Source organism: Lipotes vexillifer, unplaced genomic scaffold (assembly GCF_000442215.2).
Source record: "Lipotes vexillifer unplaced genomic scaffold, Lipotes_vexillifer_v1.1 scaffold1106, whole genome shotgun sequence".
NCBI classification, from domain to species: domain Eukaryota; kingdom Metazoa; phylum Chordata; class Mammalia; order Artiodactyla; family Lipotidae; genus Lipotes; species Lipotes vexillifer.
In genome coordinates this window covers 1,049,875-1,075,402 of record NW_006776601.1, presented here as the reverse complement: position 1 = coordinate 1,075,402, position 25,528 = coordinate 1,049,875, and the positions used below count along the sequence as shown (strand labels likewise).

Sequence of the window (25,528 nt, the reverse complement as noted above, 5' to 3'; positions counted from 1 at the left end):
TATATGTACATATATTTATACACACATATATAAAAAATGTTTTCTTTATCCATTCATCTGTTGATGGACACATAGTTTGTTTCCATGTCTTGGCTGTTGTGAATAATGCTGCAGAGCATGGGGCATGGGGATACAGATATCATTTTGAGACAGTGATTTCATTTCCTTAGTATATATACACCCAGAAGTGGAATTGCTGGATCATATGGTATCTCTATTTTTATCTTCTGAGGAACCTCCAAACTGTTTTCCATAATAGCTGTACCAATTTACATTTCCAGCAACAGTGCACAAGGGTTCCCTTTTCTCCACATCCTTGCCAATGCTTTTTGATTACAGTCATTCTGACAGATGTGAGATGATAGCTCATTGTGATTTAGATTTGCATTTCCTTGATGATTAGTGATGTTGAGCATGTTTTCATGTACCTATTGGCCATTTGTATGTCTTTTTTGGAAAAATGTCGGAAAAAATTCAGGTCCTTTGCCCCTCCCCTCCTCTTGTGGCTATTGATTTCTATGAATATTTTGGTACATTTTGGATATTAACCTCTTACCTGATATATGATATGCAAGTATGTTCTCTAGTTCTGTAGGTTTCTTCATTCTGTTGATTACATCTTTTGCTGTACAGAAGCTTTTTTTGTTTGCTGTAGTACCACTTGTTTATTTTTGCTTTTGTTGCTTGTGCTTTTGGTGGCATATCCAAAAAATCATTGCCAAAACCAATGTCAAGGAGATTTTGGTGTATATTTTCTTCCAGGAGTTTTATAGTTCCAGGTCTTACATTGAAATCATTAATTCATTTCAAGTTACTTTCTGTGAGTGATATAAGATAGGGGTCATTTCATTCTTTTGCATCAGAATATTTATTTCTATGTATAGAAAACATCCAATGTCATTTTTTGAAAATATTATCCTTTCTTCATGGTGTATTCTAGGCTCCCTTGTCAAATATTAGTTGACTGTATGTGTGTGGGCTTATTTCTAGGCTCTTGATTCTGTTTCATTGGTCTCTGTGTCTGTTTCTGCACCAGTATCATACTGTTTTGATTACTGTAGCTTTGTAATATAGTTTGAAATCAAGAAGTGTGGTGGCTCCAGCTTTGTTCTTTTCTTTAGGGGGTTTGAAAAATGTAATAGTTGAAATAAAAATCTTTTTTTATACATCTTTATTGGCGTATAATTGCTTCACAATGCTGTGCTGGTTTCTGTTGTACAGCAAAGTGAATCAGCCATATGCATACATATATCCCCATATCCCCTCCCTCTTGAGCCTCCCTCCCACCCTCCCTATCCCACCCCACTAGGTTGTCGCAAAGCACTGAGCTGATCTCCCTGTACTCCACTGCTTTCCACTAGCTATCTGTTTTACATTTGGTAGTGTATATATGTTGATGCTTCTCTCACTTTGCCCCAGCTTCCCCTTCCCCCACCATGTCCTCAAGTCCATCCTCTATATCTCCGTCTTTATTCCTGCTCTGCCACTAGGTTCATCAGTACCATTTTTTTAAGATTCCATTTATATGCATTAGCATATGGTATTTGTTCTCTCTTTCTTACTTCACTCTATGACAGACTCTAGGTCCATCCACCTCATTAAAAATTACTCAATTTCGTTTATTTTTATGGCTGAGTAATATTCCATTGTATATATGTGCCACATCTTCTTTCTCCATTCATCTGTTGATAGATGTTTAGATTGCTTCCATGTCCTGGCTATTGTAAATAGTGCTGCAGTGAACATTGTGGTATGTGTCCCTTTTTGAATTATGGTTTTCTCAGGGTATATGCCAAGTAGTGGGATTGCTCGGTCATATGGTAGTTCTGTTTTGAGTTTTTTAAAAAACCTCCATACTGTTTTCCATAGTGGTTGTATCACTTTACATTCCCACCAACAGTGCAGGAGGGCTCCCTTTTCACACACGCTCTTCAGCATTTATTGTTTCTAGATTTTTTGATAATAGCCTTTTTGACCAGTGTGAGGTGATACCTCATTCTAGTTTTGATATGCATTGCTCTAATAATTAGTGATGTTGAGCATCTTTTCATGTGCCTCTTGGCCATCTGTATGTCTTCTTTAGTGAAATGTCTATTTAGGTCTTCCACCCATTTTTTAATTGGATTGTTTGTTTTTTTGAGGTTGAGCTCCATGAGCTGTTTGTATAATTTGGAGGTTAATCCTTTGTCCGTTGGAGATTAATCCTTAGTCCGTTGTTTCATTTGCAAATATTTCCTCCCATTCTGAGGGTTGTCTTTACGTCTTGTTTATGGTTTCCTTTGCTGTGCAAAAGCTTTTAAGTTTAATTAGGTCCCATTTGTTTTTTTTTGTTTTTATTTTCATCACTCTAGGAGGTGGATCAAAAAAAGATCTTGCTGTGGTTTTATGTCAAAGAGTGTTTTTCCTATGTTTTCCTCTACGAGTTTTATAGTGTCCGGTCATTTAAGTCCTTAATCCATTTTGAGTTTATTTTTGTGTATAGTTTTAGGTAGTGTTCTAATTTCATTCTTGTACATGTAGCTGTCCAGTTTTCCCAGCACCACTTATTGAAGAGGCTTTCTTTTCTCCATTGTATGTTCTTGCTCCCTTTGTCGTAAATTAGGTGACCATATGTGCATGGTTTATCTCTGAGCTTTCTGTCCTATACCATTGATCTATATTCCTGTTTTTGTGCCAGTACCTTACTGTCTTGATTACTGTAATTTTGTAGTATAGTTTGAAGTCGGGGAGCCTGATTCCTCTGGCTCCATTTTTCTTTCACAAGATTGCTTTTCCTATTCAGGGTCTTTTGTGTTTCCATACAAATTGTAAAATTGTTTGTTCTAATTCTGTGAAGAATGCCATTTTCTCCACATCCTTGCCAACACATTATTTGTGGTCTTTTTGAAGATAGCTATTCTGACAGGTGTGAGGTGATATCTCATTGTGGTTTTAATTTGCATTTCCCTGACGATTAGCAATGTTGAGCATCTTTTTTTTTTTTTTTTTTTTATTTTTTTTTTTTTTTTTTTTTTTTTTCTGTACGTGGGCCTCCCACTGTTGTGGCCTCTCCCGTTGTGGAGCACGGGCTCCGGACACGCAGGCTCAGCGGCCATGATTCACAGGCCCAGCCGCTCCATGGCATGTGAGATCTTCCCAGCCCGGGGCACGAACCTGTGTCCCCTGCATCGGCAGGCGGATTCTCAACCACTGCACCACCAGGGAAGCCTGAGCATCTTTTTATGTGCCTGTTGGCCATCTGTGTGTCTTCTTTGGAAAAATGTCTATTCAGGTCTTCTGCTATTTTTAATTGGGTTGTTTGTTATTTTGATATTGAATTGTGTGAGCTTTTTATATATTTGGGATATTAACCCTTATTGGTCATATTTTCAGTTTTTTCTCCCATTAAGTAGGTTATCATTTTCTTTTACCAGTGGTTCCCTTTGCTAGGCAGAAGGTTTTAAGTTTAATTAGCTCCCATTTGTTATTTTTCCTTTGTTTCCTTTGCCTGAGGAGATTGAGCCAAAAAAATATTGCTATGACTTATGTCAAAGAATGTCCTGCCTGTCTTTTTTTTGTTTTTTTGTGGTACATGGGCCTCTCACTGTTGTGGGTTCTTCCGTTGTGGAGCACAGGCTCCGGACACGCAGGATCAGTGGCCATGGCTCATGGGTCTAGCCGCTCCGTGGCATGTGGGATCTTCCCGGACTGGGGCACAAACCTGTGTCCCCTGCAATGGCAGGCGGACTCTCAACCACTGTGCCACCAGGGAAGCCCCCTGCCTGTCTTTTATACTAGGAATTTTATGGTTTCTGGTCTTATATTTATATATTTAATCCATTTTGAGTTTATTTTTGTATAAGGTGTGAGAAAATGTTCTGATTTATTTCTTTTACATGTAGCTATTCAGTTTTCCCAGCACCACTTTTTGAAGGGACTTTTTTCCTATTGCCTGTTTTTGCCATATTTCTCATAAATTAATTGATCATATGTGCATGGGTTTATTTATGGCCTTTCTCTTCTGTTCCATTGATCTGTGTGCTTGTTTTTGTGCCAGTGCCATATTGTTTTGATGACTGTAGTTTTGTAGTGTGTCTAAAGTTAGGGGGTCTGATACCTCTAGCTTTTTCTTTTTTTTTCCCCTCAAGATTGCTTTAGCTATTTGGGGTCTTTAGTGGTTCCTTATAAATTTTAGAATGATTTATTCTAGATCTGTGGAAAACTTCATGGGTATTTTGATAGGGATTGCATTAAATCTGTAGATTACTTTGAGTAGTATGGATACTTTATCAATATCAATTATTCCAGCCCATTAACACAGGATATCTTTCATTTTCTTTGTATCAGCTTCAACTTGCTTTGTGTTTTATAATTTTCAGAGTATAGGTCTTTTACCTCCTTGGTTAAGTTTATTCTAAGGTATTTTGTTTTTCTTGATATGATTTCAAATGGGATTGTTTTCTTACTTTCACTTTCTGTTATTTCATTCTTAGTGTATAGAAAAGCAACAGATTTCTGTATGTTAATCTTGTATCCTACAACTTAACTGAATTAGTCTGTAAGTTCTAACAGTTCTTTTTCTTTTGGTGGGAGACACTTTAGGCTTTTCTCTATATTGTCTCATGTCTTCTGCAAATAGTGACCGTTTTGTTTCTTCCCTTCCAATTTGGATGCCTTTTTCTTTTTGTCTGATTGCTGTTGCTAGGAATTCCAATACTGTGTTAAATAGAAGTGGTGAGAGTGGGCATCCTTGTCTTGTTCCTGATTTTAAAGGAAAAGCTTTTCAACATTGAGTATGGTGTTAGCTGTGGGTTTGTCATAAATGGACTTTACTATGTGGATATATCTTCCCTCCATACCAACTTTGATGAGAGTTTTTATCATGAATGGATGTTGCATTTTGTCAAATGCTTTTCTGCACCTATTGAGATGATTATGTGATTTTTATTCTTTAATTTGTTAACATGGTGTATTACATTGATTGATTTGTGGATATTGTAACCTTCCTTGCATCCCTGGAATAAATCCTATTGATCACAGTATATTGTCCTTTTTATATATTAAGTTTGGTTTGTTAATATTTTTGAGGATTTTTATATACACATTCATCAGAGATATCGACCTATAATTTTCTTTTTTAATTTTATTTTAGAGTATACTTCTTTAACAATGTTGTGTTAGTTTTAGGTGTACAGTGAACTGAAAGTGATTCAGTTATACACATACAAGTATCCATTCTTTTTCAAATTCTATTCCCATTTAGGTTATTACAGAATATTGAGCCAAGTTCCCTGTGCTATATAGTAGGTCCTTGTTGGTTAACTATTTTAAATATAGTAGTGTGCACATGTCAATCCCAAATTACCAATCTATCCTTGCCACCACCACCTGTTCCCCCTGGTAACCATAAGTTCATTGTCTAAGTCTGTGAGTATTTCTGTTTCATAAATTAGTTCATTTGTATCATTTTTTTTAGATTCCACATATAAGCAATATCGTATGATACTTGTCTTTCTCTGTCTGACTTAACTTCACTTAGTATGATAATCTCCAGGTCCATCCATGTTGCTGCAAATGGCAGTATTTCATTCTTTTTAATGGCTTAATCATATTCCATTGTATATATGTACCACATCTTCTTTATCCATTCATCTGTCAGTGGACATTTAAGTTGCTTCCATGTCTTGGCTATTGTAAACAGTGCTGCAGTGAACATTGGGGTGCATGTATCCTTTCGAACCATGTTTTTCTCCAGGTATATGCCCAGGAGTGGGATTGCTCAATCATATGGTAGCTGTATTTGTAGTTTTTGGAGGAACCTTCATACTGTTCTCCATAGTGGCTGTACCAATTTACATTCCCAATGGTGTAGGAGGGTTCCTTTTTTCCCCACACTCTCTCCAACATTCATTGTTTGTAGACTTTTTGATGATGGCCATTCTGAGTGGAGTGAGCTGGTACCTCATTGTAGTTTTGATTTTCATTTCTCTAATAATTAGTGATGTTGAGCATCTTTTCATGTGCTTCTTGGCCATCTGTACGTCTTTAGAGAAATGTCTATTTAGATCTTCTGCCTATTTTTTGATTGGTTTGTTTGTTTTTTTCTTTCTTTTTTTAATATATTGAGCTCATGAGCTGTTTGTAGATTTTGGAGATTAATGCCTTGTTGGTTGCATGGTTTGCAAATATTTTCTCCCATCCTGTGGGTTGTCTTTTTGTTTCGTTTATGGTTTCCTTTGCTGTGCAAAGGCTTTTGAGCTTAATTAGTCCCATTTGTTTATTTTTGGTTTTATTTCCATTACTCTAGGAGATGACTTGAAAAAGATATTGCTGTGTCTTATGTCAAAGAGTGTTCTGCCTATGTTTTCCTCTAAGAGTTTTATAGTATCCGGTCTTACAATTAGGGCTTTAATCCATTTTATTTTTGTGTATCATCTTAAAGAATGTTCTAATTTCATTCTTTTACATGTAGCTGTCCAGTTTTCCCTGCACAATTTGTTGTAGAGACTGTCTTTTCTGCTTGTATACTCTTGCCTCCTCTGTTGTGGATTAATTGATCATAGGTGCATGGGTTTATTTCTAGGCTTTCTATCCTGTTCTATTGATCTATATTTCAGTTTTGTGCCAGTACCATACTGTTGTGATGACTGTAGCTTTGTAGTGTAGTCTGAAGTCAGGAGAGCTGATTCCTCCAGCTCCGTTTTCCTTTCTCAAGTTTGCTTTATTTGGGCTCTTTTGTGTCTCCATACAAATTTTAAGATTTTTTGTTACAGTTCTGTAAAAAATGTCACTGGTAATTTGATAGGGATTGCATTGAATCTGTACATTGCCTTGGGTAGTGTAGTCATTTTCACAATGTTGATTCTTCCAATCCAAGAACATGGATATCGTTCCATCTGTTTGTGTCATCTTTGATTTCTTTCATCAGCATCTTATAGTTTTCAGTGTACAGGTCTTCTGCCTCCTTAGGTAAGTTTATTCCTAGTTATTTTATTCTTTTTTATGCAGTGGTAAATGGGAGTGTTTCTTTAATTTCTTTATCTGATCTTTTATTGTTAGTGTATAAAAATGCAACAGATTTCTGTGTATTAATTTGTATCCTGCAACTTTACAGAATTCATTGATGAGCTCTAGTAGTTTTCTGGTAGCTACTTTGGGATTTTCTATGTATAGGATCATGTCATCTGCAAACAGTGAGTTTTACTTCTTCTTTTCCAGTTTGGATTCCTTTTATTTTTCTTCTCTGATTGCCATGGCTAGGACTTCTAAAACTATGTTGAATAAAGGTGGCAAGAGTGGACATCCTTCTCTTGTTCCTGAACTTAGGTAAAATGCTTTTAGCTTTTTACCTTTGACTGTGATGTTAGCTGTAGGTTTGTCATATATGCCCTTTATTATGTTGAGATATGTTCCTCAGTGTCCACTTTCTGGAGAGTTTTTATCATAAATGGGTGTTGGATTTTGTTAAAATATTTTTCTGCATCTATTGAGATGATCATATGGTTTCTATTCTTTAATTTGTTGATGTGGTGTATCACACTACTGGCTTTGCAGATATTGAAAAACCCTTGCATCTCTGGGATAAATCCCACTTGATCATGGGGTATGATCTTTTTAATGTATTGTTAGATTCAGTTTGCTAGTATTTTGTTGAGGATTTTTGCATGTATGTTCATCAGTGATATTGGCCTATAGTTTTCTTTTTTTGTGACATCTTTGTCTGGTTTTGGTATCAGAGTGATGGTGGCCTCATAGAATGAGTTTGTGAGTGTTCCTTCCTCTGCATTTTTTGGAAGAGTTTGAGAAGGATAGGTGTTAACTCTTCTCTAAATCCTTGATAGAATTCACCTGTGAAGCCATATGGTCCTGGTCTTTTGTTTGCTAGGAGTTTTTAAATCACAGTTTCAATTTCAGTACTTGTGATTGGTCTGTTCTTATTTCTGTTTCTTCCTGGTTCAGTCTTGGAAGGTTGTGGCTTTCTAAAAATTTGTCCATTTCTTCTAGGTTGTCCATTTTGTTGACATATAGTTGCTTATAGTAGTCTCTTAGGATGCTTTGTATTTCTGTGGTGTCCATTTTAACTTCTTTTTCATTTCTCATTTTATTGATTTGAACCCTATCCCTTTTTTTTTTTTTTTTTTTTTTTTGAACCCTATCCCTTTTTATCTTCATGAGTCTGGCTAAAGGTTTATAAATTTTGTTTATATTCTTGAAGAACCAGCTTTTAGTTTCATTGATCTTTTCTATTGTTTTGTTTGTCTCTATTTCACTTATTTCTTCTCTGATCCTTATGATTTCTTTCCTTCTACTAACTTTGGGTTTTGTTTGTTCTTCTTTCTCTAGTTGCTTCAGGTGTTAGGTTAGGTTGTTCATATGAGATTTTCTTTGTTTTGTTAGGTAGGATTGTATTGCTATAAACTTCCCTCTTAGAACTGCTTTTGCTGTGTCTCATAGGTTTTGGATCATCATGCTTTCATTTTCATTTGTCTCTAGGTATTTTTTGATTTCCTCTTTGATTTCCTTAGTGATCCATTGATTTTTTAGTAGCATATTGTTCAGCCTTCACCTGCTTTGATTTTTACAATTTTTTTTTATTGTAGTTGATATTTAATCTCATAGCATTGTGGTCAGTAAAAATGCTTGGTATGATTTCAGTTTTCTTAAATTTTCCAGTGCTTGCTTTGTGGCCCAGCACGTGATCTATCCTGAACAGTGTTCCATGTGCATTTGAAAAGAATGTGTATTCTGCTGCTTTTGGATGGAATGCTCTATAACTATCAGTTAAGTCCATCTGGTTTAATGTGTCATTTAAGGCCTGTGTTTCCTTATTGGTTTTCTTTCTGGATGATCTGGCCATTGATGAAAGTGGGGTGTTAAAGTCCCCCACTATTACTGTGTTACTGTTGATTTCTCCTTTTATGGCTATTAGCATTTGCCTTATATATGGAGGTGCTCCTATGTTGGGTGCATATATATTTTCCACTGTTATATCTTCTTCTTGGATTGATCCCTTGATTTTTATGTAGTGTCCTTCTTTGTCTCTGTTTCAGTCTTTGTTTTAATGTCTTTTTGTCTTATATGAGTATTGCTCCTCTGGCTTTCTTTTGATTTCCATTTTTATGGAATACCTTTCCATCCCCTCACTTTCAGTCTGTATGTGTCCCTAGATCTGAAGTTTGTCTCTTGTAGACAGCATATATATGGGTCTTGTTTTTGTATCCATTCAGCAAGTATATGTCTTTTCATTGGGGCATTTAATCTGTTTACGTTTAAGGTAATTACTGATATGTATGTTCTTATTGCCATTTTGTTAATTGTTTAGGATTTGTATTTGTACGTCTTTTTTCTTCCCTTACTCTTTTGTTCTCTTCTTTTGTGATTTGATGACTAATTTTAACATTGTGTTTGGGTTTCTTTTTCTTTTTTGCATGTGTATCGTAGATTTTTCAGTTTGGGGTTACCATGAGGTTTTTTTTTTACCATGAGGTTTTGATATCAGTCTATATAGAAACAATATTGTTTTACGTTGCTGGTCTTTTGATTTCAAATGCATTTTCAATATCCTGCATTTGTGCTCTCCTCTTCTCACGAATGCTGGTTTTGATATCATATTTGTTAGTGGATGATTTCCTACCTTTACTGTGTGTTTTTCTTTACCAGAGAGGTTTTCCATTCGTAATTTTTTTGTGTCTAGTTTTGGTCTCTTCTTTTCCCTGTAGAGAAGTTCCTTAAGCATCTGTTGCAGAGCTGTTCTGGTGGTGCTGAATTCTCTTAGCTTTTGCTTTTCTATAAAGCTTTCATTTCTCTGTTGAATCTGAATGAGAGCCTTGCTGGGTAGAGTATTCTTGGTTGTAGGTTCTTTTCTTTCATCACTTTAAATATATCATGCCACTCCCTTCTGACCTGCAGAGCTTCTCCTGAGAAACAGCTGATAACCTTGTGGGGATTCCTTGTAAGTTATTTGTTGCTTTTCCCTTGTTGCTTTTATTATTTTTTCTTTGTCTTTAATTTTAGTAATTTGATTACTATGTGTCTCAGCATGTTCCTCCTTGGGTTTATCCTGCCTGTGACTCACTGCACTTCTTGGGCTTGGGTGACTGTTTCCTTTCCCATGTCAGGGAAGTTTTCACCTGTTATCTCTTTAAATATTTTCTGAGGGCTTTTTTCTCTCTCTTCTCCCTCTGGGACCCCTATAATGCAAATGTTGGTGCATTTTATGTTGTCCCAGAAGTCTCTTAGACTGTCCTTGTTCCTTTTCATTCTTTTTTCTTTATTCTGTTCTGCAGCAGTGATTTCCACCACTCTGTCTTCCAGTTCACTTATCTGTTCTGCCTCAGTTATTCTGTTATTGATTCCTTCTAGTGTATTTTTCATTTCAGTTATCATGTTGTTCATCTCTGTTTGTTTATTCTTTAGTTCTTATAGATCTTTTTTAAACATTTCTTGTGTCTTCTCCATCTATGCCTCTACTCTCTGAGATCTTGGATCATCTTTACTGTTATTATTGTGAATTCTTTTTTGGGTAGATTGCCTATCTCTACCTTGCTTTGTTGTTCTGGGGTTTTATCTTGTTCCTTCATCTGGGACTTATTCCTCTGCCATATATCATTTTGTCTAACTTTCTGTGATTGTGGTTTCCTTTACATTGGCTGCAGGGCTGTAGTTTTTATTGCTTCTGCTGTCTGCTCCCTAGTGGATGAGGCTGTCTAAGAGGCTTGTGCAGGACACTGGTTCTTGCCCACTGGTGGGTGGAGCTGTGCCTTGTCCCTCTGGTGGGTAGGGCTGTGCCAAGGGGTGTGTCTAGAGAGCTCTGGGTTCAGGAAGATTTTATGCACCCTGTCTGCTGATGGGTGGAGCTGTTTTCCCATCTTGTTGGTTGTTTGGCCTGGGCATCCCAGCACTGGAGGCTGCAGGCTGTAAGGTGGGGCCGGGTGTTAAGAAAATGACAGTCTCCAGGAGGGCTCAGACCAATGAGTACTCTCAAGAACTGCCACCACCAGTGTCTTTGTCCCTGTAATGAGCACAGCCTTCTCCCACCTCCACAGGAGACCCTCCAATACCAGAAGATAGGTCTGGCACAGTCTTTTATGAGATCACTGCTTTTTCCATGCGTTCTGATGCACACGAGACCTTGTGTGCACCCTCCAAGAGTGGTGTTTGTGTTTCCCCCAGTCCTGGAATTCCTGTGATCAAACCCTGGTGGCCTTCAAAGCCAGATTATCTGGGGGCTCCTCCTCCCCTTGCCACCATTGTCAGACCGCCAGGCTGGGGAGCCTGATGTGGGGCTCAGAACTTTCACTTCTCTGGTATAATTATTTTCCAGTTTTGTGGGTCACCCACCTGGTGGGTATGGGATTTGATTTTATAGCAGTTGCACCACTCTTACTGTCTCATTGTGGCTTCTTCTTTGTCTTTGCATATAGGCGATATTTTTGGTAGGTTCCAGCTTTTTTTGTTCATTTTGTTTTGCTTTTGTTGATAGTTGTTTAGCAGTTAGTTGTGATTTTGGTGTTTTCATAAGAGCAGTGAACTCGTGTCCCTCTACACCATCTTGTCTCCGTCCTTTGTAATTTTCTTTCTTTCTTTTTTTTTTGTGGTGTCTTTGGTTTAGGTATTAGGATAACAGTGTCCTCATAGAGTGAATTTGGAAGTGTTCCCTCTTCTTGACTATTTTGGAATAGTTTTTGAAGGACACGTATTGATATTAATTCTTCTTTTTATGTTTGTAGAATTTCCTGGTGAAGTGTTTTGGTCCTGGAGGCTTGTTTGCTGGGAGCTTTTAAAAATTATAAATTCAGTTTCACTATTAGTGATAGTTTGTTCAGATTGTCTGTCTCTTCCTGAATCAGTCTTGGAAGGATATGGTTCTAAGAATTTATTTATTTTATCTAGGTTGTTCAATTTATTGGCATATAACTGTAGTATTCTCTTATGTTTTTTTGTACCTTTGTGATATCAATTATAAATTCTCCTGTTTCTTATGTTGTTAATTTGGATCTTGTCTTTTTTTTTCTTGATGAGCCTAGCTATAAATGTATCAATTTTGTTTATCTTTTCAAAAAATAAGTTCTTGGTTTTATTGATTTTTCTGGTTTTTCTTTGGGGGGGGTCACTATTTTATTTATTTCCTTTCTGATCTATATTATTTCCTTCCTTCTCCTGACTTTGGGCTTTGTTTGTTCCTTTTTTTTTTTTTTTAAATTCAGATGGTAGGTTAGGTTGTTCATGTGAGATTTTTCTTATTTCTTGATGAAGGCCTATATCACTGTAAACTTCCCTCTTAAAATGGCTTTTTTTGTGTGTGTCCCATAGATTTGGAAAGTTGCATTTTTAGTTTTATTTGTCTTGAGGTATTTTACGATTTCTTCATTGATCTATTGGCTTTTTAGTTGCATGTTGTTTAGTCTCCATTTTTTTTTTAACCCATTTTTCTTTCTGTGATTGATCTCTAGTTTTGTATTAGTTTCTAGTTTTTTGTTTTTTTTCAGAAAAAATGCTTGATGTCTTTTTATCCTTTTAAATTTGTTTAAACACGTTTTGTGACATAGCATGTAATATGTCCTGGAGAACATTCCATGTGCCCTTGAAAAGAATGTGTAGTCTGCTGTTTGGTGATGTAAAGTCCTTTAGATACCTATTAAGTCCAGTTGGTCTAATGTGTCATTTAAGACTACTGTTTCTTAATTTTTTTTCTGGATAATCTGTTTATTGATGTAAGAGGATGTTAAAGTACCCTACTATTATTGTATTATTGTCAATTTCTCCCTTTACATCTGTTAAAATTTGCTTCATTTACTTATGTGCTCCTATATTAGCTGTATATATGCTAACGAGTCTTATATCCTCTACTTGTATTGATCCCTTTATCATTATATGATGCCCTTCTTTTTCTTCTGTGGTTGATTTTGTCTGATGAGAGTATTGCTACTCCATCTTTCCTGTCATTTGCATTTGCATGAAATATCGTTTTCTATTCCCTCGCTTTTAGTCTGGGTGCCTTTAGCTTTGAAGTGAGTCTCTTATAGCCAGGATATAGATGTGTTCTGGGTTTTTTAAAATACAATCAGCACCTTATGTCTTTTGATTTGAGCATTTAATCCATTGACATATAAAGAGAGCATTGATTGGTATGTACTTATTTCCATTTTGTTACTTGTTTTTTGTTACTTGTATGTTGTTTTTGTTCTTCTCTGTTCTTTTCTTCTGCTTTTAATTTCTTCCCCTGTGGTTTGATGGTTGTGTGTGTGTGTGTGTGTGTGTGTGTGTGTGGTATGCTTGTGTTCCTTTCTCTCTAGTTTTTGTGTACCTATTGCCTATTGTATGGTTTTGATTTGTGGTTAACATGGAGTTTATATATGTTGACCTATAACTATGTCTTTTTCTTCCAAAGCAGTAGTCATTTAAGTTTAAACACATTCTAAAAGATCTACATCTTTTACTCCCCTCCCCCATGTTTTTTGTTTTTGATGTCATATTTTACATCTGCATATTTATCCCTTAACTGTTTATTGTAGTTGACTTTGCAATTTTTGTCTTTTAATCTTCACATTAGCTTATTTAAATGGTTGATCCACAGTCTTTACTATATATTTGCCTTTACTAGTGGGATTTTTCCTTTCCTATAAATTCCTACTTGTTGTAGCCATTTCTTTTCCATTTAGGGAAGATGCTTTAACATTTCTTTTAGGGTCAATTTAGTTAGTATTGATGAACTCTTTTAATTTTTGCTTGTCTGAGAAATTTTTTTCACTACTTCATTTATGAATGATAATCTTGTGGGACAGAGTATCTCAGGTTGTAGGTTTCCCCTTTCAGCACTTTAAATATATCATGCCACTCCCTTCTGGCCTGCAAAATCTGTAGAATAATAAGCTGATAGCCTTATGGGCATTCCCTTGTATGTGACTCTTTGTTTTTCATTTGCTGCCTTTAGAATTCTCTCTTTATCTTTAACTTTTTCCATTTTAATTATGATATCTCTTGGTGTGGGTCTCTTCAGTTCATTTTGTTTGGGACCCTCTGTGTTTCCTGTATCTGGATGTCTGTTTCCTTCTTTAGGCTTGAAAATTTTTTAGCCATAATTTCATCAAACACATTTTCAACTCCTTTATTGCTCCTTCTTGAACCCCTATAATGCAAATGTTAGTATGCTTGATGTTGCCTCAGTGATCCCTTAAACTATCCTTACCTTTTTTTTTTTTTTTTGTGGTACGCGGGCCTCTCACTGCTGTGGCCTCTCCCACTGCGGAGCACAGGCTCTGGACGTGCAGGCCCAGCGGCCATGGCTCACGGGCCCAGCTGCTCCACGGCATGTGGGATCCTCCCGGACAGGGACACGAACCCGCATCCCCTGCATCTGCAGGCGGACTCTCAACCACTGCGCCACCAGGGAAGCCCTATCCTTACCTTTTAAAATTTATTTTTCTTTTTGCTGTTATGATTGGGTGATTTCCATTATTCTATCTTACAGATTGCTTATGCATTCTTCTGCATCACCTAGTCTGCTGTTAAATCCTTCTAGTATGTTTTTCATTCCAGTTATTATATTCTTTTTCTCTGACTGGTTCTTTTTTATATTTTCTAGTTCCCTGTTAAAATTCTCACTGTGTTCATCTATTCTCTTCCCAAGTTCAGTTAGCATTCTTATTACTAATGCTTTGAACTCTTTATCTGGCAAATTATTTATCTCTGTTTCATTAGTTGTTTTTTCAGGGCTTTGTTTCTTGTTCTTTTGCTTGAAACAAATTCCTTTGTCTTCTCATTTTGCTTAACTTTCTTTGTCTTTACAAAATTAGGTGAAACGTTTACCTATTTCAGTCTTGCAGGGATGTCCTGTGTGAAAGCATCCCCATGCAGTCTTCACATGCTCAGTGGCTTTCTTGGGATTGCTAATCTGAAGTGAGCACAGGTCACATCTTCCCTTTGGGTGTGCTGGCAGCTACCACCTTGCTGGGAGGCAGGAGTGGAGGTGGAGGGGCTAGAGCCGGAGCCAGGTGTGAGCCTGGGTTTCTTCTATGCTCAGTGGCTGTCATCACCCTATGGGAGTAGGTTTGGGGCCCAAGATGCTGGAGCTGAAGTCCCATGTGTCGATTGGAGCTGGTTCCATTCCCTGTAAGTGTGCACTCTCCCCTGCCCTCAGTGTTGGCACCTCCATTCCAGTGGAAGGGAACATAGGAGGAAGAGGGGCTTGAGCAGCCCCCAGTGGGGCTGGGTTATGCCCTGGTATGGTCCCAGCAAGCCAGTCAGAGCCCCAGGCCATTTCTGACCCGCTGCCTTCATGTGCTCACCAGAAACATCCTCCCTTGCCCTGTTTAGAAGCAGGGCCTGGCCCTAGCTGGCTCTGCTTCCTCCAAATGTGTGTACCTTCACCCTAGTGGAGAGCAGCTCTGGAGCAAGAGGAGCTGGAGCAACTGCCTGCCGTGGGCCAGGGTGCCTACTGGGTTGGTTCCCATACAGGAGTCAGAGCCCCAGTCTGCTCCCAAACTGCTTCCTCTCCACACACCAGCAGTGGCTGCCCTCACCCTGTTCAGATTCAGGGCTGGTTGCACACCAGCTGCATCACCTCCAAGTATGTTATTCCTTAGTAGTGGCAGCCTTTGCCCTAGTGGAGAGATGTGCTGGAGCAAGAGGGGCTGCAGCAGTCTCCAGATGCAGGCTGGGGTGCACTGGGGCAGTAGTGGGAAACTGGCCTGAGCCCTGAGGCGTTTTCAGCCTACTTTCTCCACCTTGTTCCTGGGAGTAAGGAAGCATGCGTGAGTGGAGTCTCAGTTTCTTTCAACTCTCTGGTACATCCCACTGGTTTTTAAACCTGCTCAGGGGACTCATCTACCTGATGTCCAACCCAATGGCTGGGGTGCCCAATATGTAGTTCAAACACCTCAGTCCCCAGGGAGGATCTCCCAACCTGTGATATCTCCTTCCTCTTGTCTGTTTCCTGCTACAAGAACTGGTCCCAGCCTGATCCCGTCTCCTCCCTTCCTACCTGACTCCATGTGGGTCTTTCTTTATAGCCTTGGTTGTAAAAGAGCCTTTCTGCCAGTCTCTAGTTTGTTTTCAGCTAGAATTGCCCCACACATAGATCTGTTTTTGATGCATTCATTGGGGGAGGTGAGCCCAATGTCCTTCTACTCCACCATCTTGATTTCTCCATTTCTTTATTAAATGCATTTAGTTCGTGAATTGTTTTCCTGATTTTGCTTAGTTGTGTATCTGTGTTTCCTTGCATTTCATACAGTTTAAGATGATGATTTTACATTCTTTGTCAGGGAAATCATAAATTTCCATTTCTTTGGGGTCAGTTGCTGGAGCTCTATTGCTTTCCTTTGGTGGTGTCATATTTGCATAATTCTTTGTTGTCTATGTAGCCTTATATTAGTGTCTGTGCATTTGTGAAGCAAGCACCTCTTCCAGTCTTTACAGACTGGTTTCAGAAGATAAAGACGTTCTGTTTGTTTCCCGAGCTGATAGGATTACTTCCATAATTGCAGTTGTGCTGCATTGGAGCCAGTTGTGAGGCTTTTTCTGGGTCTGCAGTAGCATCTATGATTTGTGGGCTTGATACTGGGTCTTATGCTGATGTGGATCCCTTCCAGTCCCCAGGTAGATGTGACTACCTGCAGTACCTTGTTCAGTAGGGTGGGACTGGGACAAGGGTCTGCTTTGGGGTCCACGTATGGGTCCCCAGATAACAAGCCTATTACCAGGTAAATGGTGGGTGTGGCTCCTGCCAGATCTTGGGTGGACTGCTGCCTGGTCACTGGATGAGTCCCTGGATGGACAGGACTGACCCTGGACTGTGGCTGAGAGGTGCTGGAACTGAGCCTCAGTGCTGTTTCAGATTCCACAGCCAAGATTTGCTCTGCAGTCATGGATGGGTATGTCTCCCTCCAGATCACTGGATGGGCTGAATTGGTCCCTGACTGTGGCCAGAGGGGCTGGAGTTGAGTATAGGGGCCTTTCAGGATCTCTTGGAGTGCAGTTATGTTTTCTGACAGGTCCCTGTACCAGGACTGCTTGTGGATTGTGGTTGGGAGTATTAGGCCCTTTCAGGATCTCTGGGAGTGCATACAGGAGTGTGTCCTGTTGGGTACCTGTGGCAGCAGAACTGTTCACAGCCTCCAGTTGGGAGGGGCTAGGGCTCAGTGTAGGGCCCTTTCAGATCTCCAAGGTTGCAGCCAGGTGTGTTTCCTACTGAGAACTTGGACCCTCAGGACTGCTGTAGACTGGCAGACTGTAGTTATGAGGAAGCTGGAGTCACATACAGGGCCTTTTCAGGAACTCCAGGGGACAGAGACAGGAGTGTCTCTTGCCTGGTCTTTGTGCAAGTAGAAATTCTAGAAGACTGTGGCAGTGAGGGGGCTTGAGCTGAGTATAAACCCCTTTTAGTATCTTAGAGGGTACAGACAAGCGTGTTTCCTATAGGGTTCCTTTGCCAGCATGATTGTTCCTAGACTGTGGCTGGGACTTGCTGGAGCCCTGTTACAGGCCATTTCAGAATCCACAGTCTGACGGACTGTACCTTACTTCCAGGGGCTTACCTTCAGGGGTTCCCACACTGCAGCCTAGTGAGGCTGGAGCTGGTTCAAAGGTCACTTCCTGTTCTACAGCCAGGAACAAGTTCTTTAAGTTCTTTATTATGCCTATTACCTGATACATGAATGAGTGTGACTCCTTTGGGTCCCTTGACATGTGGCATATACTGGTGACAGACCCAGAGCCAAATGGAGCTGTAGCTAAGTTCTCAGGGGTACAGAGCTATTTCTGTTTCTATAGCTGAGACCACAGTCAGTGAGTCAGCTAAGTGCAAGCCTGTCTCCTCAAAATGGCTCTCTTCATTCTTGGACTGCACCAGGGTTTCACAATCTCCAACCTGGATCCTGAAGCTCCTGTGAAGACACTTTTGTCTGTGAGTGTAGATGCAAAATTATTGTTTTTGAGGGGGGTTGGTTATGTACGAGGGACATTTTATCCAGCCATTTTTCTGACAAGCAATGCTATATAATGTAATTTCCATCAACTAAGACCAAGATTTTTCAACTCTTTATTTACAAAAATAAAGATAACTAGTAAGCCAAATGTCAGTTGCTAAGTAAGTTAGTTTTTTCTTTACACATTAGTATTAATGCTAATTAAAATGTTAGAATCCTTGACTTTTATTATTTTAGACTTGGGAGACCTGGCGTTGATTGTTATTGTCAACATGAAGGTGGTGCAGCTGTTCTGCAGCTCCAATTCTTGATCAATGAGGTAAGGATTTTCTTAGATATTTCTATCTCACACACACATTGTGTAATCTTTTTAATATTATTTTTTTACATGCTTAAAGATATATACGTATTCAATATTGTTCATGGTCACATTTTTCATAAAAGACTGTACTCCTGTATTTGTCAGTTTATTAAATTTTAAAGGAAAAATTTTGTATGTACCAGAAGATCCTGTTATTGTGATTGTGTAGTATAATTTATAGACTAATTGTTTGAATGGTTTTTAAAAAATTACTAAAGTCCTTTGATTGCTACACTGACTATTAATCTCTCCCTCTACACACTCTCCTCCCACCAATTTGTTTTCTAATCCAGCATTAATTTTCATGTTTTGTCTTTATCTTCCATTAAATAATCTTTTCAGTTATTTACTTTGGGCTTCTTTGTCTGTATATATCTCCATATTCATTTGTTGGTATACATATGCATAGCTTTATAACAATTGGCAGCCTACCCTACTCCTATTTTTATAGACCTATGGTGATGAGGAACTCCCTAAAGACAAAGTTTGTAAAGCTCAGAAAGTTTGCAGATCTTCCAGTAGATGAAGGCTACTTAAGGCCTTCTTGACTCAAATTTTTACAATGGATCCTTGAGTCTTTTGAACTCTTTTATGTTAAGTGATTCAGTCAATGCAAAAATGTTTTAGGAGTTTATGCCATACCAAATTTGGGCACTTAGGAGATTGAACTCAGTGTGTCGAAAGAAAAAAAAAAGAGGTATCACTGGTTGTTTCTTGTGGCATGAATGATGATCTTTTATTCAGTATCTCTATATATTTGCATATATATATTCTAAGAGCTTTTACTCATAAACATGGGTGAAATGTTTCATATAACTTTATACCAGAGATACCTGAGGCATGAAAAATTTGTGATACTGGGAAATGTCCACTTTTTACTTCTCTTAGCTCAAAAATCTTTCTCATAAGGCTGTGAGATTCTCCTTTTTGACCAGCCTAGCATATTTCATGTTGTAGGCATACTTGCTGTGGGGTACCAAAACGAGAGAGGGAAATAAGGAAGATCAGGGGAAACATTAAAAAAATATTTTATCGTAATAACTAGTCTTTAGTATCTAGACTGACAACCTTTTTGAAGTCTCAGTGTTACTCTATAGCTCCTAGATGAGAGATCTCAGCCTTTTGCCTTCTGCATGGATGTTTACTGGCAGGCATAAATTGTTTCCAGGTGATTTTCTCTGTGTCCTGTCCTCTGAGAATTGTCTTCAAGGCCATAAGTTTGCCTCTGTGCTGTTACATAACTAAGAAGAAATAAAGGCAAGCCTTCAACATCTTTCCAGTGTTTACATTGTCTGTCCTAAACTGCTCACCTTGATCTGCCTTATACTCAACTTCTGTACCTTTTTCCAAACTTCCCAGCTTCTGACCTCTTGACCTGTGTTTTTATTTCAGTTTTTAATCTTTTCACAGATCTTCATTAGTAGCACTTTTTATGGATTTGCTTTTGTAAATGAGCCCTAGACACCCTGCCAATGTGCTTACTTTCATGTGTCTTATGTTTCTGTTGGTGTTGTTCAGTGGTTCTGTTCACCTCCCTCAAATGCTAAGTTATCTCCTAGTTTTATCATAGAATTATTAATACTGACTTCCTTCCTAGATTTATTCAGCTATTACACTAAGATATTATTGAATATCTGCTGATTTATTTTACTTTCATTGCCTTTGGCATATTATATCTTTTGTATAACACATAACTATTTACTGTAGAGAATGTTTTATTAATTTCATATATCATAGTCTATCTTCACCCTATCCCAAATGAGTTTCCACTTTCCTGAGAAATGAGATCACTATTCTACATCTCAAAAAAAAAAAATTGTAGTTCATCAAGTACTTCCAAGCAGTCCTAATAATTTTCTAATTTGAATATGTAGAACACTTGAGAACAGTTTACAAAAAAAGCAAACACAAAAATCCTCAAGGCACGTGTAGGATACATTTTATTGCATGAATGTAATTATCTATGAGTTCATTTAAAAATGTATATATCAATGTATACCTCTTTGAATATGTGTATTTACATATTTATATACAAATATGCAATTTGTACACATTTTAAAACGTTTGAATGGTTATAATCTCTGATTATGATTATTGTTTTAACAGTTATTTTTCTTTGAGACCAAAATCATAGGTATATAATATCGAGAACCATCATAGGCTACATGAGCATATGTTTGTTGTAGGAATTGTTCTGCAAGAGCATTTAGATTCCTATATTCTTCTCTCCTCTAATTCCTAAAGAAGAAGTAAATTCTAGGAATTTCAGTATAGTTCTTCCTAACATCTACATGTTTTATCATTTTTATATCTGTGATTGATTTAATAAATTGTGAAAGGTTACTTGTAACCGAGTACTTTGTAAAGTATGAAAAGAATTTTAGGTATCTCAGGACTACCATAATTGTGCAAGATCACTTTTACAGAACACATTCAATACTCTAGAGTAGCTTCAGGCTGTGACAGGGCAAGCATTGATGTTTTTTTGCTGGGAAACTCAATGGCAAAAGTTCTGACATAGTTTAAGATGATCTTACTTAACTCAGTAAAATAAATAGTTTAAAATAGTTTAAGATGATCTTACTTAACTCAGTAAAATAAATAGTTTAAAATATGTATATGAAGTCATACATGGCAGCTAATTTTCTGCCCATATGGTGTCTGCCATACTAATAGGTAGAACCCATCCTATTGTATTTGAAGTAGGATCCATTTTTATTTGGAGGCTTTGTATAAAAAGGATCTTAGTATTATTTTTGTAGTTATACTGAATTCTAGTTGGAGAAATGTTTTCTTTTATTACAGATGTTTTCTTTTGTCATAGATGAAGCTTCTTGAAGAAAGAAAACAAATTAAATTATATCAAATATACTATATAGGAAGACTATATACTTCTTAACTATACAGAAAATTTTAAGGAAGACTATATACTTCTTTTAGGAAGACTATATACTTCTTAACTATACAGAAAATTTTTACAAACAGTGTATTTTTATATGACCAGATTGCAATTTAAAACTGGGTTGGATATTTGCTTTTCTGTAGAGCTACATAGTATATGTATAAATAGTAAAAACAACAAAAAAATTAAACTTAGTTTTTCCCGAAGAAAATATAAGAAATCTTTAATAGTCACAATGATTCTTATAATAATAATCCCTCTATTGATAAATGCATATTCCTTGAACTAATCATTCTCACCAATCCATATATAGTAGTTTACCTGCTTCTTCTACTGTTAGCATTCTTAGGCTTCCTGACTGAAGTATGTGCATTGTCCTTCCTTGTATTTCTACATTATATAAATACAAATAACATTAAAAGCAGTGAAAAATTTAGTAAATTAGCTTGTTTTGCTTCACAAAAAAACCCCCATAAATTAAGTAAATCGCTCACTTTGTCTTCATTTTGTTCCAGGGTGCTTTGGTCAGTGCAGGTTCAGATGATACACTTCATTTGTGGAACCTTAGACAAAAAAGGCCAGCTGTTCTTCATTCTCTTAAATTTAACAGAGAACGGTAAGAATGTAAGAGTTAAACAATTTCTTAATGTGTAAAAAACTTATTTCCTGATCAAGTTTCAGGTTAATTTTTGAAAGAATTAAAAAAATAATATTAATAGCTAGAAATAATATTTATGCTTACTTTTATAATAGTTTATTTTTATAGAAAATTCATAATTGATATAGATTCAGTCCTTTTCTAATGGGAACTCCTAGCATTCTTGTTCTCCTTGCTATAAACTAGGACTTCACCAATGATGTGTTCTTTTCCTTAGGTCAAGGTGCTGAAAAGCCAGACCTAAAATTTAAAAGTCAAGTAAATACTAAATGTATTTCTACACCTTTTGATCATGGAAGTTACCTCTTACACTTTCACCCTTTTGCTTAAATATTTTTTATCTTAAAAAAATATGAGACAGAGGTTTTAGACATCCAAAAACGTTGGTACTAAGTGTTGCGCAACATTGCACATCCAAGATTGATATTTTCAAAGATGGTGAATTGATCAGAATTCAAATTCTCCCATTTTAGAATGAAATAATAATTAGAAAAAGAAAATTTTATGAATGGATATGGAAAATGTTATTAGATTTTATTTGTAACAAATTGTCCCAAACTTTAATGTTTCTAGTGTTGGTTTCAACCAGAGCTAGAATATAACAGATATCTACTTAGCTGATAATCCACCTTGAGATGAAGTAAAATTTGTATTTTATTATCTGTATCTGTTATTTAACTATTAAATAATCTGATATTTGTTTATTATTTGGGAAACAGTCAAACTTTTTGGTGTGATTGAGAAGGGCTATCACAGGAAAAATTGATATTAATGAAAGAAAAAGAAACCTCTGAGAAGTAAATTTACACAGATTAGCAAGTACTAGTCAAAACTGAGTTAGGTAGATAATAGAGACAGGCAGCCACTGCTGAGAGCTCAAGAAAGTGCTTTTTGTATTTTGTTGAATGGTAATATAGTTCATAAGGAATCATCACTGTATGGGCAGAGCTTAATGAAGTAAACCTGTTTTTATAGGTTTGATGAGAAAAAAGGATGGCAGCTATACAGGCATTCTTCCTTTTTCTATCTGGAGCTTTTTCTTTTTCTTCTTATATGCGTACTGTAATATTTGAATCATTAACCTTCAATATTCTGAGTAGTATTCATGAGTATTATGTCCACAGTATTTTGGGATTCAGCATCAATGGAAGTTTTTGTTAATCCGGTATTTTTCTGAGAGGAGGAAATTTATATTTTAGCTATTTGCTAAAACTAGATGGGACTTCTTTCTTTATATTAGATCTAATTTTGGTTATTTTTTCTTAAATTTTAAAATAAGTAATGTAGCAAATATTTCAGGATATGAAAAGTTGAAAGATCAGTCAAGAGTTGTTACACTGTTCCTTGTACCTTTACCACTAAAAATATTACCTACCTCAGATATTGCCATACTGATTTTATCTCTTTCTCTACTTGTAAGATTTTTTGTTTGTCAATGTTTTGAGTAGATCTGGCCCTACCCTTTTGTGTAGATAGGCAGAATGAGTTTTTTTCCCCTCACAATTGGAATGTTGAAGGAAATGTTCTGACCTCTTTTATAGCCATTTTGGGGAGAAGAAATGATTGATGGTGATGATTTCCAGTTATAATTTTATTAACTCATTTGAGGTATATTTAACTGGTAGGAACGTAAAAGACCAAGCTGACAGATTTTGGACAAGTTTAAATCTTAGGAACTTTTCAGGCACTGCCTATTTTTTTAAATTAATTTTTATTGGAGTATAGTTGCTTTACAATGTTTTGTTAGTTTCTTCTGTACAGGAAAGTGAATCAGTCATACGTATACATATATCCCCTCTTTTTTAGATTTCTTTCCCATTTAGGTCACCACAGAGCATTGAGTAGAGTTCCCTGTGCTATACAGTAGGTTCTCATTAGTTACCTATTTTATACATAGTAGTGTATATATGTCAGTCCCAATCTCCTACTTCATCCCACCCACCCTCCTTGGTATCCATAAGTTTGTTCTCTACATCTGTGTCTCTATTTCTGCTTTGCAAATAAGTTCATCTATACCATTTTTTTAAGTTTAGTTTGTTCTCTACATCTGTGTCTCTATTTCTGCTTTGCAAATAAGTTCATCTATACCATTTTTCTAGATTCCACATGTAAGTGATATTATACGGTGTTTGTTTTTCTCCGGACTTATTTCACTCTGTATGACAGTCTCTGGGTCTGTCCACATCTCTGCAAATGGCACTATTTCAGTCCTTTTATGGCTGAGTAATATTCCACTGTATATATGTAGCACATCTTCTTTATTCATTCTTCTGTTGATGGACATTTAGGTTGCTTTCATGTCCTGGCTATTGTTAATAGTGCTGTAATGAACATTGGGGTGCATGTATCTTTTTGAATTATGGTTTTCTCCAGGTATATGCCCAGGAGTGGGATTACTGAGTCAAATGTAGTTCTGTTTTTAGTTTTTTGAGGAATCTCCGTACTGTTCTCCATAGTGGTTGTGCCAATTTGCATTCCCACCAACAGTATAGGAGGGTTCCCTTTTCTCTACACACTATCCAGCGTTTATTGTTTGTAGGTTTTTTTGATAATGGCCATTCTGACCAGTGTGAGGTGATACCTCATTGTAGTTTTGATTTGCATTTTTCTAACAGTTAGTGTTGTTGAGCATCTTTTCATGTGCCTATTGGCCATCTGTATGTCTTCTCTGGAGAAATGTCTATCTAGGTCTTCCGCCCATTTTTTCTTTGGGCTGTTTGTTTTTTTGATATTGAGCTGCATGAGCTGTTTGTAGACTTTGGAGATTAACCCCTTGTCAGTTGCTTCATTTGCAAATATTTTCTCCCATTTTGAGGGTTATCTTTTCATTTTTTTAATGGTTTCCTTTGCTGTGCAAAAGCCTTTAAGTTTAATTAGGTCCCATTTGTTTATTTTTGTTTTTATTTTCATTACTCTAGGAGGTGGGTCAAAAAAGATCTTGCTGTGATTTATGTCAAAGAGTGTTCTGCCTATGTTTTCCTCTAAGAGCTTTATAGTGTCCGGTCTTACATTTAGGTCTTTAATCCATTTGGAGTTTATTTTTGTGTATGGTGTTAGGGAGTGTTCTAATTTTATTCTTTTACATGAAATTAAAAGACAATGCTGTCCAACATTGCCTATTTTAATGCTTACAAAAAATGTGATATTTATCTTTTTGTGAAAGATAAATTAATTATCTTCAACTTGAGAATAATAATTAATATCACAGTTTATTGTGGAGGGGAAAATATCTTTAAATGTATCATGAATGCAAGGCTTAAGTCAATGAAGGAGAATTTAACCAAGTGTCTTTGGGAACTCTAAGCCCTCTTAAATCGGCCATTTAACTGTATACATTTCTATATACTTGTCAACTGAAAGAAAGACACACAATATGAGAGTTGTGAGTGAGGTTTTATTGAGGGTCTTACTGAGGACTGTAGCTGGGAGATAGCCTCTCAGATAGCTCTGAGGAACTGCTCCAAAACCACAGGGGAGGAGCCAGTATATATATTAATTTTTTGGATGGGAAATACATGTAGTCAAGCATAAAAGATTACTGCTAATCACAAGGAACAGACATCTCAAGTTAATGATTTAAGTGCTTTTCTATGTATGGGAAGATGCAAGAATCTGGGGTCATTCAAATTCTTCCTTAGATATGAATCTTAACTGTCTAGGGACCATATATCTAAAACACAGAATGCTCCATCCTGTTTTTC

At 36.9% G+C, this 25,528-nt stretch overlaps 1 protein-coding gene across 1 annotated transcript in view; it reads left to right on the top strand.

Moving 5' to 3' along the window:
* The window catches only part of STXBP5L (syntaxin binding protein 5L), a 401,935-nt gene that overhangs the window by 72,065 nt on the left and 304,342 nt on the right, over positions 1 to 25,528 (top strand). The window contains exons 4-5 of the mRNA XM_007450522.1: positions 18,144 to 18,225; positions 21,685 to 21,785. Of these exons, the coding sequence (XP_007450584.1) occupies positions 18,144 to 18,225; positions 21,685 to 21,785 (183 nt within the window). The remainder of the gene's footprint in view (positions 1 to 18,143; positions 18,226 to 21,684; positions 21,786 to 25,528) is intronic.